Source organism: Artibeus jamaicensis, unplaced genomic scaffold (assembly GCF_021234435.1).
Source record: "Artibeus jamaicensis isolate MK-2021 breed Jamaican fruit bat unplaced genomic scaffold, CSHL_Jam_final scaffold_474, whole genome shotgun sequence".
Classification (NCBI taxonomy): Eukaryota; Metazoa; Chordata; class Mammalia; order Chiroptera; family Phyllostomidae; genus Artibeus; species Artibeus jamaicensis.
The window spans coordinates 4764661-4780658 of record NW_026522046.1 but is presented as its reverse complement, the minus strand read 5'-3'; the positions used below and the strand labels follow the sequence as shown (position 1 = coordinate 4780658).

Below are 15998 nucleotides of genomic sequence, written 5' to 3'. Positions count from 1 at the left end.
CAATCCACTGAGCCATACCAGCCAGCGCCTATTTGTAAAATTTTTAAGTGCTTAAATTTCTACTGCTTTTCAAAGTATCCATCCATATAAGAAGCTGAGCTAGAATCGTTCTGGAATCCCAAGTCCTATCCTAGTCAATAATCTTTTCACACAACCCAGAGCCCAACGTGAGCTATGCTTCAAAAAACTTAGTAAGTGTTGGTGAGTAGGTGGGCTCCAAGGGATGGGGTGGTCTCAGCTCATCACTGGCTGGGAAGAGAACCTCTACCTCCACTCCTTTGGATTAGATTCTCAGCCAGAGTTTTTAAGAGCTGTGAGCCCAAAGAGTAGCTGTGCTCTCTATCCTAGGTAATGGTTCCCTCAACTACTCAAGTCCACAGTCCTTGGTAAGGCTCAACAGTTGAGACAGTGAGAGAAGCAGAAAAAGAGGGAAAGCCAGGTGGCTTCTGCTCACTTTAAAATCATACTACTGAGGGCAAGAAAGAGGCGTGTCTGGGGCACTTGGCAAACTGAAAGCAAACTTCTTTATTGTACACAGTACAGAATATGACGCAGCTTGGCAGGATGCACACGGCCCTGCGGAGGGTGAAGTATTTCAGATCAACTGGCAGGTGAAAGCCGTTCTGCACTGTCGACGTTCCACACTCTGGAAAAGAAGCGAAACCAAACACACACACACAAAAATAAAACCATCCAGGGGGCGCATGGGTCCGATGGGAATGCAGCGGTGACGCCTCCATCCTACGTCCCGTGACAGCGGGGAGGGGGAGCTCAGGCTATGAGGGTTATTTTCATTCTTGGTAATGGAGCGTAAATCCATTAAAAAAAACAAACTCAAAAACCCAAACCAGGGTAAGTAAAGAAAGGAAAAACAAATCCTATACAGCATTTACAACAAATAACTCTCTAGCCAGCTGGGGATAAAATATGCATCTATGTATAGACTATACGTAGGTTAGAAAGCTATAAATATGGTTTGAAAAAAAGAGTCCTTTGATTAGAGTACAGTGCTAATTAAGGCCCAAGCTGTAGGTTCAACACCTTTGTGGGCTAATTAGCTTCCAACAGAGGAAAACTTTTGCTTCCATAGCTATAAAATACTCCCATTATGCAGAAAACCTCTTCACAAATGTGCTGCTGGTCAGAAGGGGCACCATTCGAAACTATGGAACGCTCCACCAACAGAAAGACAATTCGAAGCACACGCTGTGCCCTCGCCAAGCCAGCGGTGTCCTTCACGTGTGAAGAGCAGCACAGCCGTCCTTCACCTGCTGGTGCGGCAGGGAGCGCAGGGTGCCGTCGACACAGCGGGCCTCGAGGGGCTGCCACGTTACAAGGGAACTTTTCCTCTACTTGAGCTTGACTTACACATAGCTTTAGCTGGGGTGTTTAAAACTTCTTCAATATAATACAGCAATTAGATAAGCTTTTTCTGTTGTTTTTTTTTAAGGTGGCAGGAAACGAAAATGCTAGCATCGTTTTACCTGTCAGTGTCACACGTAAGTCTCAAACCCTATTGAATCATATGCAGGGTTTCAAGTCCAAGAGTTAAAGGAAAAGGAAAACAAAACGAACTGATGAAATGGAAATTGTCATCAGTCATAACCAGGGAAGAATCCCCAGGGTTCCCACCAGGTGACCAGGTTTCAAATGGGCATGACATGTATTATGTACATTTGCTTTCCAGGGAGGGCATATTAAGGACCAGGGGGACTGTACACACAGAATCTGAGCGGTGTGTCCGGGCTGCCCCACACACCTCAAAAATGTACAACTCAGGTGCAAACGTTCTGTCAGGCTGTCTGGTGCAGAAAGCACAAAGCAGGCAGTACGTGGGCTTGTGCACGGCTAAGGGGACGCGCCACCAAGCCCCTTTTTCAAGCTGCAGCGTCTTCATAAATCGGCACTACCCCATCTAAGGGACGCAGTGCAGTTACCAAAAGGTTTATTTTTTTCACTTTAAATACCAAAACTACAAAAATCAGTTTATAAACTGTTTTTCCAAAACAACCACCAAAACAAAACAATCCCCTGAATCAAAGCAAAACAAAATACTGTCAAAAGTGTTAATCAGCCTTCTCCTAAAATTAAAGCCATCCACACACAGCCATGTGACTGGGAGGAAAAAGGGGCTTGTTCTACTTGGTGACACAAGGCCAGAAGGTCCCCAAGAGTAGCAATGGTTTCTTATTTGAGAACCATGTAGTGGGGAACAGCTGTTCTGACCCTCCCCCTTCTTTCTAGACCAAGGGGAAACATTTCAGATTGAGCTAGACAAGCTCTCTGAATTTTAAGATATATTTTTAACCCTTCATGGTTTGAGCCTTCCCAACTTAGCCTACCTACTGTCCTACGGGTTGGTGATTTATTTTTCAATACATTGTGCAAATCAGAGCCCTTCCAGGTAAAGGCATTTTGCAGTCTGTGATCAATGCAGATTGTCACGCACTCGGTCCCGGTTTGTGGGTACCAACCTGAACAAGGTATTGCTTTGCACAAATAGTCCATGGGAAGGAGGCCCCACTGCAGTCTCTTCCCGGAAACCTTGTCAGGATCAGAGCTGAGGCACCAGCCGTTTGGTGGGTTTTCTGCCCCTCCCTGTTCCCACTCCCCAGCCGAGGTGTCTGTCTTTAAGGGTGCCAATCCAGAGACAGCTTGAGTTCTCCAGATAATACTCAAAGGGCAAGCTTTAAAAACAGCCAAAAACACAAACAAAACCACTGCCCTCATTTGCCTGAATGGGAACTGCTAGCTCTAGGGTTTGGCTGCTCAGCCACTCGGACACTTAGTAAGCAAAGCCTTCAGCATAGGGCAGGCTGCTGCAGCGATCCGTGTCCAGGAGGTAAGCAGGGCTGTCTTCAAAGTGGGTCAGCGGCAGGGTGTCCTCCTCGTTGAGGTGGCACTCGGACTCTGCTTTCAGGAACGGACGCTGGTTGTCAGGGAAGGCCATGGAGAAAAGGGCATCTGGGTCACAGACAAATTTGTAGACATATCGCTCCCCGGCCACCTGAGAGAGAAAACACACCTGCTAAGGCCCAGCTGGTGGGACATGGTGGGAACTAAGGGAAGAACAATGAGGTATTTGTAAGTCGCCAAGCTCTCAGGAAGCCAGAGACCGAAGGAGGCTCACCAGTAACTGATTATCCAAATCATTCAATTTATTTTGACAAATCTTGGGGACCTGCTACCTGCCAACTGTTGTGTGGACAGCACAGGCCAGCAGTTGAGATATTTAAATTTCAAATCCATACTAGACAGGTACTTTTACAAAATTCTCACTGTCTTACAGTCACAGCTAAAGACAGAATGGGTATGCTTTTGTTGGTGCACGGTGTTACAAGGACTGAAATGTTCAATGCCAAAGCCAGGCCATGATTTCAGTCACCTCCGGAGTTCACAGTTTCCACGGTAAGCTTTGTTATTTTGAAGGGCTAGGAATTTGATAAGAGAGCCTAGGTGTAAATTTAAGTTTGTTCCAAAGCCGAAGAGAATTGCTTCTTGGCTTACCTACAGTTTTAAATTACTCATTCCATGGTCCTGTTACACAGAGGGACTGAGAGCTACTTTATATGGATTTTATGTATGGTAATATTATTAGCACCAAAAGGCCTCATGATGTACTGATGAGCAACCTAGGTCACTGGGAACCCATTCTTTGCTCACTGTTTAGCATCAGCACAAGAGGACACATACCACTGATAACCAAAGCTGATCATTGTCTTCACTCAGGTAATGCAGAGGGGCAAGGGAAAGTGGCTAAAGTCATCTGTAAATACTTTGGACTCAAAAATTCAAAATGTTGAGTTTATCCCGCCCTTTAGTCATTCCATTGGTATTCTAAAATCTTTTTGATCGTAGAAATATGGCTTTGCTTCCAAATTGTGGGTTTAAGAAGTCTGTTGTTACAGTGGCAGGTTGTGGAGGTAATGGTACAATTATGTTAACAGATGTTACAGCTTATTTTGTGGGGATGCTTTATGTCCAGTGACCGGAAATTGAGGGTCTGCACCAGTGTCCCTTAGAACCCAAACACGACAAACCAGCACTGTGTGTAGGGTACTGGATGATAAGGATTTTCAAACGAGTCATAAGGTGGCAGACACGTACACTCAACTGTCCCTACATAGTTTTTCTAAGTCACAGCTTTACGTTAAATCTCTGGTTCCCCACCTCAAGAGTCAGTTCACAAGTGGAAGAACAAGGCAGGATGACGTAGTGGAAATAGTACTAGATCAGAAGCCAGAAGGGGATGGCTTCCAGTCTTAGGTCAGTCATTAACAAGTCTCCAAGCTCTGTAAACCTCAGTTTTCCCTTTCAAAGACAGAGGGTGTGGGCCTATAGGTTTTCTAAGTCCCTCCCCCACATTGGCGTGCTGCCGCTCACCTTCTACTTAGTTTTCACTTACTCACAGGTCATACATATGTAACAGTAATCCCTTACATTGGATTGCACATTATTTTTTTCTGGAACATTCTCACATATTATTAGACTGCAGATTAGAGCGGGGATTATTATCTACATTTGTATTGGAAACAGAGACTTTGGGAGGTGAAGTGACTTTCCTCAAAGCACACAACTAATAAATGGGAGTATTAGGATTTGAACCCACCCAAGCCTTATTCTAGTCCCTTCCCATCTCTGCTTGTTTTCATCTCAGAAATAAAGCTCTCTTCTAGTTCCTTAGAAAACCTAGGAAAACTAGCTCATTGCTGTCAGTTCAAGCTATTGTGTCTTGGTTACATCCCCTCAGATGGGAGCTGGAGTTGAGAAAAGTAAAGGAATAATGGCTCCCCTCTCTGAATTTAGGGTTCTACCTGATAATATTAACACTAAAAGGCATGTGTATGGGGGAAGGGGGTCTACCAAGGAATTAGGATTTCTTTTTTGGGTAAAAAGTGTTATATAAAACTTATTGTGATATTGGTTATACAACTCTGTGAATGCACTAAAAACCACTAAATTATACATATAAAAAAGGGGGAATATAGGAAAGAGGGTGACCCCCCATTCTGTGGTATCTATGAACCTTGTGCCAGGCAGGCCCTGAAGTTAACCCCCCCCCCCAATTCTGCCCAAAGGCACTCACACTCCAGTGGATGAAACAACAAGTAATGGAGAAATGTACAATACAGAGAGAAGGGCAGCAATACAGGTGAGTGCAGGTGCTGATAGACAGGAGCATAAAAGGGGAACACGTAACTCAGCCTGGGGACTCAGATTCTTGGGAGTGAAAAGGTGATTCCCGAAACAGAAAACAAGTAAAAGCTGGCCAGGTATAGAAGGCATTAGAAATGTTCTAGTTCTTAAGTAGGATGGTGCTATAACAGGTGATTTTTCATTGTATAGTATGCAGTCACTTATATGAATGTGGTATGTATTCTTTAGTAAATAAATATTCCATTAATTAAGAGAAAAACAGCAATGCTAATGAAAGTGGTCAAGTATGAGGGAGTAAACGGGAGTTAAATGGTGCCTGGACTGGAAACAGACTTAGAACCTATACAAAGCACTTAAAAGTCTGGATTTCATCCAGACGACCATCCATGAAATGCTGTTTATTTTTCAGGGTGCTAAGAATATGGGGTCACATTACCACCTACTTATGAAAAAGGTTAGCCCGGTTTTAGTGCAGACAAGTTCTCAGCAGCAAGAATCATATGCTTCTGCTGAGTGTGTTGTGGCAGCTACTACCATGCAGACTGTCTACACATGTAAATCTCAGAATCTGGGTACAGATTAAAATCAGGTGGCTAACAAAGACCAATCAAAGATTTGCCATTTCCATCTTTTGCCTATCCATAGAATTTTAAGATTGTGGTTCTTCACTTCTATTCCAATAAAGATTTTGTATTGTTTTCCTCAAAATACACTTTATCCTTTATTCTACAAACTGCTACCAGGTGATTCTGTTGTCATTTTACAAGCCTTGGGTCATTAACCGGAGTTCCAGTTTTTATAGGTTCTAAAAGAGAAAGATTTCTTACTCCTCTAACACTTTTGAGAATATTAAGCCAACATATTTGGAGGTTTAGAGGTAAAGACTTCAGTGAAACTCTTGTGGGAGCAGAGATCTTCAAGTCGATTCCCACACGCTCCTTTATGGATACAACAGTTGACCCAACTGTCTAGACATTTTCATAATTAGAGGTAGAGAAAAAGTAAAGAAAAAGAGCCTAATTTTCCAATGGTATGCTCCACCCACAACCTCTTTTCACATACATTCAAGAGCATTAAAGTTAGTCTTATATCTCATTTGACTCTTGTCTTCAGTTTGCTTTTCTAAGACTTTTTCCTACCACAGAATCATTTATGAGGATAAACTTTTTCTTCAGTCAGCCATTATAAACAATCTTATTATACAAGCCCTTGACATTTTCTTTGAAAGTGGTCAGAGTGGTCTAAGTGTCTCTTGCAACTGCTCACCTTCTGCATGATGCCCTTTTCGTAGTAATAGCGTAGAGAACGGCTGAGCTTGTCGTAGTTCATGGCTGGCCGGTTCTTCTGGATGCCCCAGCGCCGAGCAACCTGGAAGAGACAGAAAAGCAATGGAAACTCATTCCTTGGGCCTAGTGGTTTTCTCCCAATTCCAGGAGAGCTGGTTCTATAATCTGACTCCTCTGGCCAATGCTCCATTTCCCTGACCTGGAAGGAAGAGCATTTAATTCCCTCAAGGCTAAACATCAACAAAGGTGATGATTCAGTCACAACTGTGGAGAGGTGAGATCTAGAGGTGGAAGAATCCTTGTACCATAAGATAACAGAGGGCTTGGCTCATGTCCCAGAGGAAGCAGGCTCTCTACTGTTTCTCCACATATGAATTATTGACCAATACCCACAGACCATTAACATGCTGCCATTAAGTGCTATGGTTTCTGTAGAAGTCAATAAGGAATAATTAGAACGGTCATTCCTGAAATATTAGAAACACTAGTGAGTAGCTAATGGGCCAGCAGAGCAAAAGTTCAATTCTAATAAGATTGGAGAGGGGCTGGGAGATGTTTACTCATTTCAGCTCATGGAATACGGGGGAATCAGATCGTTTCAGCCTGCTGCCATCCAATCCTCTGCTCCCGGCAGACTTGCAGAATGGACATTAAAACATGTAGCACCATTATCCACTTAATGAAAAATTAACAGGGTTTCCCAAACAGTTTTGAAGTGCATTATACCCACCCAGTCCGCCTGAGGTGCAGTGATGGGGGGAAGTAACTGGAGCTTTGGGCAGAGAAGCCTTACAGTGAGAAAACTTCCTAGTAGAGTTTCCCCAATTATTACGATGGCCAAGCAATTTCTGTTCTCAAGTACCTTAACAACCCAAATCCTACTTATAATATGACCCTGTCAAGATATGAAAAGAACAACACTGGAAATTAAGTCTTTTTCGAGGTCTTAAATGTATGTGAACCAGGGATCATGTTTTGAACATTTTAAGTTAGTTCTGAAAACTTTTTTCTAAAGAAATGAAGTAACTATATTGCTTTGATATTTAGAAAACCAAATGTGAAATATGGAATGGGAAGAAGGAAGAGTGCAAGTGGAAAGTAGATCATAAAACAGCATTTTGCTTAAAATATTTGGACAGAATAAAAACAACATCTGCATTCAGGACTCTAAAATGACCTTTAATAAATACCAGAAATGATCTGATAAGTGAGGAGGAATGCATCCGTCCTAATTACATTAGAACAACTAACTAGCTGTGACTCCACTCTGCCTTGCAAGAAACCTGTGAAGAGCAGCTTTGCATCTGTTTACTTCCTGCCCCTACGGCACACACCACGTCCCTGGGTCTCCTTTCTCCATAACATACCCATTCGACCCTAGCTTTGAAATAGCCAAGAGGGCAAAATTAACCAAAAATTACATCTGCAAACAGTGATATAAGGGAAATCTGCTAAACTAACATGTCCATCAACTCTGTTCAAAAGAAAACAACACTGTGAAACTGTACTTAAATTACTGTCAGCCACAAGTGATGCAAGGGCCCTTAAAAAAAGTCCAGCCTCACCATTTTGCTATATTTAGTGGTAGAAAACAATTCTTGAATATTCTTCCACTTCAGCCACAACCCCTCTCTGCTGTCACTTGCTTATGCAATAGCTTACTGGAGAGGCTTTGTGTATGCACAGCCTTCAAAGCATCTGTAGTGACCATAGTTACTGACTCATCTTCTTGGGCCAGGGCCCTATGATTCAGTAGCCCTCACTGGGGCTGTTCCTTCTACAGTAATGCGTAATGCAGCACAACTGCAGAGCAGCTGGAAATGAGGGCTGGGTGAGGGGAGCAGGCAACGGTTTGTTACCAGTTCTTTCTGCCTTTCATCTTTCCCAATCGTTTCTTTGATAGCAGGCTTCTTGAGGAGGGAGGCTGAAGGAGTTTAAAAAAATTCCACATAGCTTTTCTTCTCCTTTTAAGAGAGCAACCACAGCACAGGGAGCAGCTCTTTCTGCAGCTCATCCTTTTACACCTCCCCATGGCACCAGTTATCTGCCACATGTTCAACAAACAACCCTACCCCCAAAATATTCATTAATGCAGATTCACAGTGAAAATGGCTCCAGATTAAAGCCGAGTCAGTCATAATTGAGAGGGTGCTAAGCTGGATGACTATCAAAAGACATTTGATTAGGGAGCCTGCCAAAACGCAGTTCTAAAACCACAATTTCCATGCACAGTGTAATGGATATTATGGATAATTACCCAGAGTGCACTACTCAGCCACACAGCTGCCTACAATTACGTCCCAAACAGCTTCCTCCTCCACTTCACCCTTCAAGCTCCCCACAATGACGACTTCTTACAGCTTTTTCGAGGAGTTGGTATCTTCCTGACATTAACAAGACAAGGGCCCGCGAGGAGTGGAGTGGAAGAAAAACACAACGAATGCTGCACATCCCGAGGCTACAGTGCACAGACGGAACAGAACCATCCTGGATGAAAAGGATGCACATTCGGAGTTCATGGGGTGCATGGGGATTTCAAGGTGGAGTGGAAAGAAGTGCTTCCTGAAGAAACAAAGCCGTCCACTCAGCTGAGGGAGGCTCAAGGCCGCCACAGGCCTGTCACACGACTTGGACGCTTGGCATTTATGAGCATTTCTGGATTAATATTAGTTTCTGTATTAAGTAAGAAAGCAGGGCCCTTTGCCATCTGTTCATCATTTTCTTTACCACTGGTAGGAGAGCAGAAGATTCAATAATAGCTTTACAAAGGGTCATAACCAGGTTTACCTGCAGCTGTACAGCCTGTGCTTAGGCCTTAGGCAATGGCAATAAAGCGATAAAAGCTCCTGTTTGTAAAACGGGATAAATCAATAAGGGCTGCCCACATGACAGATTTACTTTCAAAAAGCCTCTGAGCCTAGGCGACATGCTTTTCACAAGCCTCACATAAACCAGGCCGATTATGAGGAAAAGAATGTGTGGCCAATGGCTCTCCAGCATGGCTGCGAGCCTAAAACATGACAGCCATAAAGAAATGCTTCGAAAAACACAAGAGTACCAAACTCTGGCTTTGAAGGTAGATTGAGGCTTAACAGAAACTTTACAATATGGGATGTTGACACATTTCCAGTTTCATGAATGGTACAAGATAAGGAACACCATATGCATATCTCCTGTTATAACTGCCTCCAATCCACATATTCTCCTCTTAACTTTCAGACCATTTTCTTCTTCCAAACCAAGTGCCAGGTTGCCACCCCCTGCTGTTAACCCCCATACCAACTTACCCTCTCTCTTAGCGTGCTAATGTGAGCCTTGGTATTAATGGAACAACATTTAAAACTGCAGTTCTTACTCAAACATCTACTTTCAATTACACATAATCCAAAGATACCTCTTGCTCTGTTGGTTTAATATCTAAAACCTAACCACATGCTACTAAAAGCAGCATATGTCAGATTTTCAGGGCTATTGCTTTTTCATTTACAATCTCTCTAGATTCTAAACCAAATAGAAATTAAAAATCAACCCCTTCAGAATATGTCGAATTGAGAGCCTAAAGTGATTCATTTTCTTATGTGATATTCAGGAAAGGGATTCTATGATGTGTCTTCTCCACTGAAGAAATGGTCCTGGTTCTGTCCATAGGCCTTTCTGTCAATGGTTCTAGGCAAATGGACAGTAACAAAGTTAACAATGTTTCTTTTCTATGAACAAATAATGAAGGTTTGTGTTATCTCTCAATTACTGTGATGTCACATAATACACTTAAAAATCTGAGCTTATAAGATTAACTTATCTCTCATAATTTTATTTCTTTAGGTTAGAGCCATTTGAAATACATAGTGGGGTAGCTGCATTCTATAACATATTACCACAGTGTCATAACAATGCTCTATAGCCTTACATGTAGGCTACAGCATACGAGGGCCAACCTAAAAATGGGTTTATCACTGAAACAACATCAGGAAAAGACTTTCCAGAAGGGACACCAGACCATATTTGGGTATAAGTCTTTATGACTCCAGACTTTGCAGGTACTTTACTATGTGTCCTATTGTATAGTGGAGAACTCTGCCTGTCTGAAACCTGTCCTATTCACAGGAAGGGCACTGACCAGGCCAGAATCTGAATGACAAGAGCACATTTAATACAGTAAAAAGCCTCAATGGAGAACTAAACAAGAACAAACCTCATCACCATCAACAAATAAAATAGTCATGCAAGTCCAGCATCCCATGCTCACCTCCTCAGGTTCTATCAGCTTGAACTCCATGCCTCGGCCGGTCCAGGCAATGAAGTGGGCATTGGCTGGGTCATCAAGAAGGGTGACCAGGAACTGCCACAGCTGAAGGGAGCCTCGCCTCTGGTAAGGGGGCCCCTCTCGATACATGGTGGGCTCTTGTTTGACTTTGCCTGTTTGGGACAAAGAGACATATGTACTGCTTTAGTTTTAAGTTTCTTGGGTGAATCGGGCAAACGAAGTTAACGCCAATTTAGCATTAGGACTGATAGGGTGCTCTGACATCTCCAACCCGCCAGCTTCGCAACAAACTGGATGGGGCTGCTTACCTTCCAGTCGCTCAGGAACAACGCAAGTGTCATCAAAGTACAACCGGGGATCTTTTTCATATGAAAAACCTGAAGAAGGATTTAAAAAGAATGCTGCTTAACAAACCCTCGCTGTGTTCTACTAAAACTCTGGATTTATGAACTAAAATGGGATTCTACCACTCTGGGTCCTAAGCCGTCTTAACTGTAATATCTACGCCAGAATGGATTTGGGGGGACTTGGAAAGGACTTAGGCCTTGGCGCTTCCATCTAATCACCTGAGCCTCAGTCAGAGAAGCATCGATTCCTGATATTAGAGCTAAGACTGCAGGGAAGTGCTGAGTCACCAGTAAGTTCCTTCACTTCTTGCTTATGTCTACATGGACCAGTGTTGCTGTGACTAAGACCTTTATACCTGAAAAGACATCTCATCTGTCTCAGTTGGCCTAGCTGCATAGATTTCATTGATCTGTACACAGTCTTGCCATTTTCAACCTTTCTTACAACTTGACCAAGCTGTCTACATACTTCATTTAATTATTAAAGAGCTTGGAGAAGACAGAACGCCAAAATGAGTAAAGACTTGGGAATGTGGAGGTCTGCGATGAGCAATAACTTTAAAAGCAGGTTGGAGTTCTTATCACCAAATACAGTGGAAGGAATCTGAAGAGACTTTCTAGCAATAAAACTTACTCACTGTATAGATAACAAAACAGAGATCAAGAAAGGGGAACTGACTGGTGCAACAACACATGTGCGTAGAAATGAGAGGAAGCTAGGGCAACAAGTAGAAGGGGTAAAGGAGGAAGGACGGCTTGACACTCAGTCCACAAACCCTAAATGTGCGTTCCGAGCTGATCACCATATCACCAGGCACCCTGACAAGATCAGCAGTTCAAATCCAAGCTGGTTAACAGACAGACCTGATGAGACCACATCCTTCTCTGTGGTCTAGCCTGCTTCAGGTGTAAGCATTCTAGTGCACTCTCCCCCGCCAGCACACTTCTCAGAACAAAGCACCAGAAGCTCCATCTGGTAAATGAGGCTCCCTGTGCTCAGTTCTCTGGTCCGTTCACCTGGCTGTGTAGTACAAGTGTATGCGTGTCGGGTATGCAGCAGGGACGGGCAGGGGAAGACACTCTGCACTGAAGGGCTATCATTAAATCTTGAGAGAGTTTTGCTATAACTTGAAAAATCCACAGATAAAGGCGCCAGGAAACGATCTGCTGTTCTTTCTTCGAGATCAGCCCAGATTAAGTTCTTGGCAGGACCAGCACCATTTTTAAGAGGCTTGGGACTGACTGGGAAAACACTGCCCAAATTAAAGAAACTGAGATTGTTCTGAAGTTTGAATTATTTGTTTTTGTTTCCTTGGCTCCAAGTACTATCTCTGTTTGCTTAACTACCTAAAGGATGTATATTTTATTGTCATTTATTATTTAATTCAATAAATATTTTTGCCAGGAACTAACAGTGCTAGAAGGAGGTAGATATTGAGAAAATAGAGACTCGGTGCTTGTTCTCACGGAGTCTGCATCCCAACTGGTGAAGACAGACAATACAGTAGGGGAAAAATGAGCCACGGTGTAGTATTAAACATTAAAGAGTGTGGGCCATGCCCTAGTTGGGCAGGTTTGATCCCTGGTTGGGGCAACCAGTGGAGGTTTCTCTCTCTCCCCTTCTCTCTCTGAAGTCAGTGAACCTACCCTTGGATGAGGATTAATAAAAGGACAGCTTAAAAAAAATATATGGGTCATGGAGCCAGACTTGGATTAGCAGTGTAATCTTAAATAAGCTAATTAACTTCTCAGTGTTCCAGTTTCCTTATCTGATGACTGGGGAAGATAATTCCTACACTATCAAATTGTGAGAACTTAACGAGTTATAGTTAATTGCAGGTGGTGACATTAAGAAGTTAATTGGATCATGTAAGACTTTTATGTTATATTCTCTCTCAAGATTCTAAATTTCTTGAGGATAAGGACCATGTTCTAATATCTTAGGATCCTCATAGCACTCAGTACATAAGCATTCAATAAATGTTTAAATGAAAGAATGTATTATGTGCCCTGGCTGGTGTAGCTCAGTGGATTGAGCGCAGGCCTGCAAACCAGAGGATGGTGGTTCGATTCCCAGTCTGGGCACATGTCTGGGTTGCAGGCCAGCTCCCTGCAGGGGACACACGAGAGGCAACCATACATTGATATTTCTCTCCCTCTCTCCTCCTTCCCTTCCCCTCTAAAGATAAATAAATAAAATCTTAAAAAAAAAAGAGAATGTGTTATGTCCATTGAAAGATTTAAGAATACAATGCTGTTTGAAGGCAGAGATTCAGTGTCTCCTATAAATTTATTTTCCAATTTGATACTAGAAAGCTGACTTTTATGATAAACTGTTATACTTTATATCAACAAGAATTACATAATCTATCATGCTTCATGCTTTTTGCCTTACTGCCAGAAAAGTATAAATTTCCTGACTTTCCATATGGATTTTGACGACTCAAACGATGTCTGACTGGCCATATTATAGTCACTATAAGTATAATACTTCAAAGTTCACACATCTGTTAAACTTGCCGTGTTATTTTTAGAACTTTTCTTCCTGTAAGATAAAGATAATAATGCAGACATACATAGTACATAGAGGAAAAAATGTACATCTAGATTATGTTCTAGGTTTGGTTTTCAAAGTAAACAGATGAAGGCCTGCCCGTAAGGATTGTTTTGATATATTTTGTGGTTTCTAGTTATTGCCACATGTGGTTCTCTAAAACATCTGGAAGATGCTGTTGGTTTAAGTGAAATTTAAGTCAGTTGAATTTGAGCCAGGAGTTACATCAGTTGTGGCCACAACTATCTAATCGCTCAAGTAAAGGTGTCAGGAAGGAAGGACCTGTTCAAGGAGCAAAGTAGAAATGAGAGATTCAAACAGCACACAAAGATTCCAGGTGAACACTAATGTAAGATGGCTGTCTTAGTAATCACAGGTACCAATCAGAAACTCTTGTTTCTCTAACTGTTTCACTGGCACCTGTGGTCAAGCCTACATATGGAGAGAAAAATCATGTTAAGAGTAATTCAGAGCAAGTAAGAGTGCAGGTCTCTTTGAAATGAATTTCTCTGTGTGTGGGGGAAGGGGAAATAATGGGAAAGAGTGGTGGAAAAGAATATACAAACTCACCAAATATTGTGTGTAGTAAGCAGCCCAATGCCTTACTAAAAATATTTCCTTTAAGAGCATGCTCCTTTCTAAACGTTGTAATTATGCAAAATGTTTTCTTCCCTCTTTTCCCCCACTCCCTCTTAGTTTGCTTGATGCAGACATCAACTGCTTCTGTAGAAACATTCAGGAACCTGGAAGAGAGCCCCACACAGCTGCGCCGATCACAGCCAACAGTCCAGGAGATAGCCCTTCCTTCCCAGGGCTGGACACTCACTCTGAATACCCCCAGTGCTCAGGGCAACAACATCTGGTCTCCCCTCTAACGAAGTCAGTGAGAAGCAGCTACTCATTGAAACCACACTTGTGAACCTATCACTTCCAAAAACCAGCCAATTCTTTATAGTGCTGTTTATCAGTTCTTTCAACCTTCCTCTAAAAACTCTAGAGAACAATGGTTGTCGGTTTTGGACGCACATTAGAATCGCGTGGGGAGCGTTAGAAACTGCTAACCCCTGGGTCCCACCCCAGAATTTCTGATTTAATTGCTCTGGGTGAGGTCTGGACACCAAATGTTTTAAAAGCTCTCCAGATGACTCTGATGTATAGCCAAAGCTAAGACTCTACAGTAGTTCTGAGACCTGAGTGTGCATCCGATCACCTGGCTTGTCAAAACACAGATCGCTGGGAGTTTCTTATTCAGGAGGTCTGGGGTGGGTGCTGAGAATTTGCATTTCTAACAAATTCCACGTGAAGCTAATACCATGGGAGAATCACTACCCTAGATTGTTACGGAAAGTTAGGGTCGTTGCCATGGAAAAGGATGGTGGCCCTCACAGTGCTCAGGAGCATGCCTCGAACCCTGTGTGCAAAATAACTGAAGATGATGATCAGTTAGCTCTCATATTTATGAGCTAAGGAAGGCTTAACCTATGATCTCAAATCTCAGCCTGGAAACTGAGCAATTTTCAGCTTCCCTTAATGTACTTTTTAAAAAAGCTACTTACCTTCGTGGCTGTTGGAGAAATAACCCCCTCTCATGTAGGATGACTGGCAGTTAGGCACTTCTGAAAGAGAAATAGAAACATATACACTCTCATCAATAGTGTCTGCAGGTGAATCAGCACATCAACTCAACTGCAGCTCTGCAGTAAAGCCTGAAACCTTTTCCCGCTCCAAAGTCATGTCTTTTTGGCCTTGTCCTGGGAAAGAGGCATCACCCTTTTTCCCTTCTTTGCTAAGAAGCAACATGGAAAACACTATATAACCCACTATCTGAAAATAGGACTCCTGACTTCTAATCAGGAGAATTGAGAGAAAAAAAAAAATGAGGTCTCATTCTCACAACTTGCTCATTTTAGAAATTAGTTTAACACCAAACCTAGTGAGAGAGTTAATGGTAGAAGAAATTGGCTTTTAAAAGGCCAAGTTGGCTTTCTGCCTATAATGACTCCGAGGCTTTAGGGTTTGGAGGGGGAGGAGGGTCACTTTAGATCTTCCCAATTTGTTCTTCTTTATAGTTGACGGTCACGTCCAATTCTGCTGCAAGAGGTTAAGGTATTCTTAGGCCAAAGAGATTAGGGGATCTGAAGCTATGAAGCTAGGACAAGTACTGGCAGGAGTGGGTTTGGCAAGTACATTTTTACCATACTGGAACTGTTAGAATGAAACCCATGCAGAAGTGATCTCTTCTGCTGGCATCATGTTATCAAGTTGAGTTGTGCCCGTGTAGGACAAGCCTACACACCAGGAACACCACTCAGATCAAAGAATTACAGATATGGTAACATCTGCTGAGTGTGTGGCTGTAAGGGAGTGGGGCAGAGTAAAAAACTCACCAG

The 15998-nt window shown here is 42.7% G+C and overlaps 1 protein-coding gene across 1 annotated transcript in view; it reads right to left on the bottom strand.

The window, feature by feature from the left end:
- Window positions 1-505: 505 nt before the first annotated feature.
- ETV5 (ETS variant transcription factor 5) overlaps window positions 506-15998 on the bottom strand; it is a 58176-nt gene continuing 42683 nt past the window's right edge. The window contains exons 9-13 of the mRNA XM_037129669.2: window positions 15165-15224; window positions 11016-11084; window positions 10690-10859; window positions 6424-6525; window positions 506-3007 (exon numbers count right to left, since the gene is read on the bottom strand). Coding sequence (XP_036985564.1) covers window positions 2786-3007; window positions 6424-6525; window positions 10690-10859; window positions 11016-11084; window positions 15165-15224 — 623 coding nt within the window. The 3' untranslated portion in view covers window positions 506-2785. The remainder of the gene's footprint in view (window positions 3008-6423; window positions 6526-10689; window positions 10860-11015; window positions 11085-15164; window positions 15225-15998) is intronic.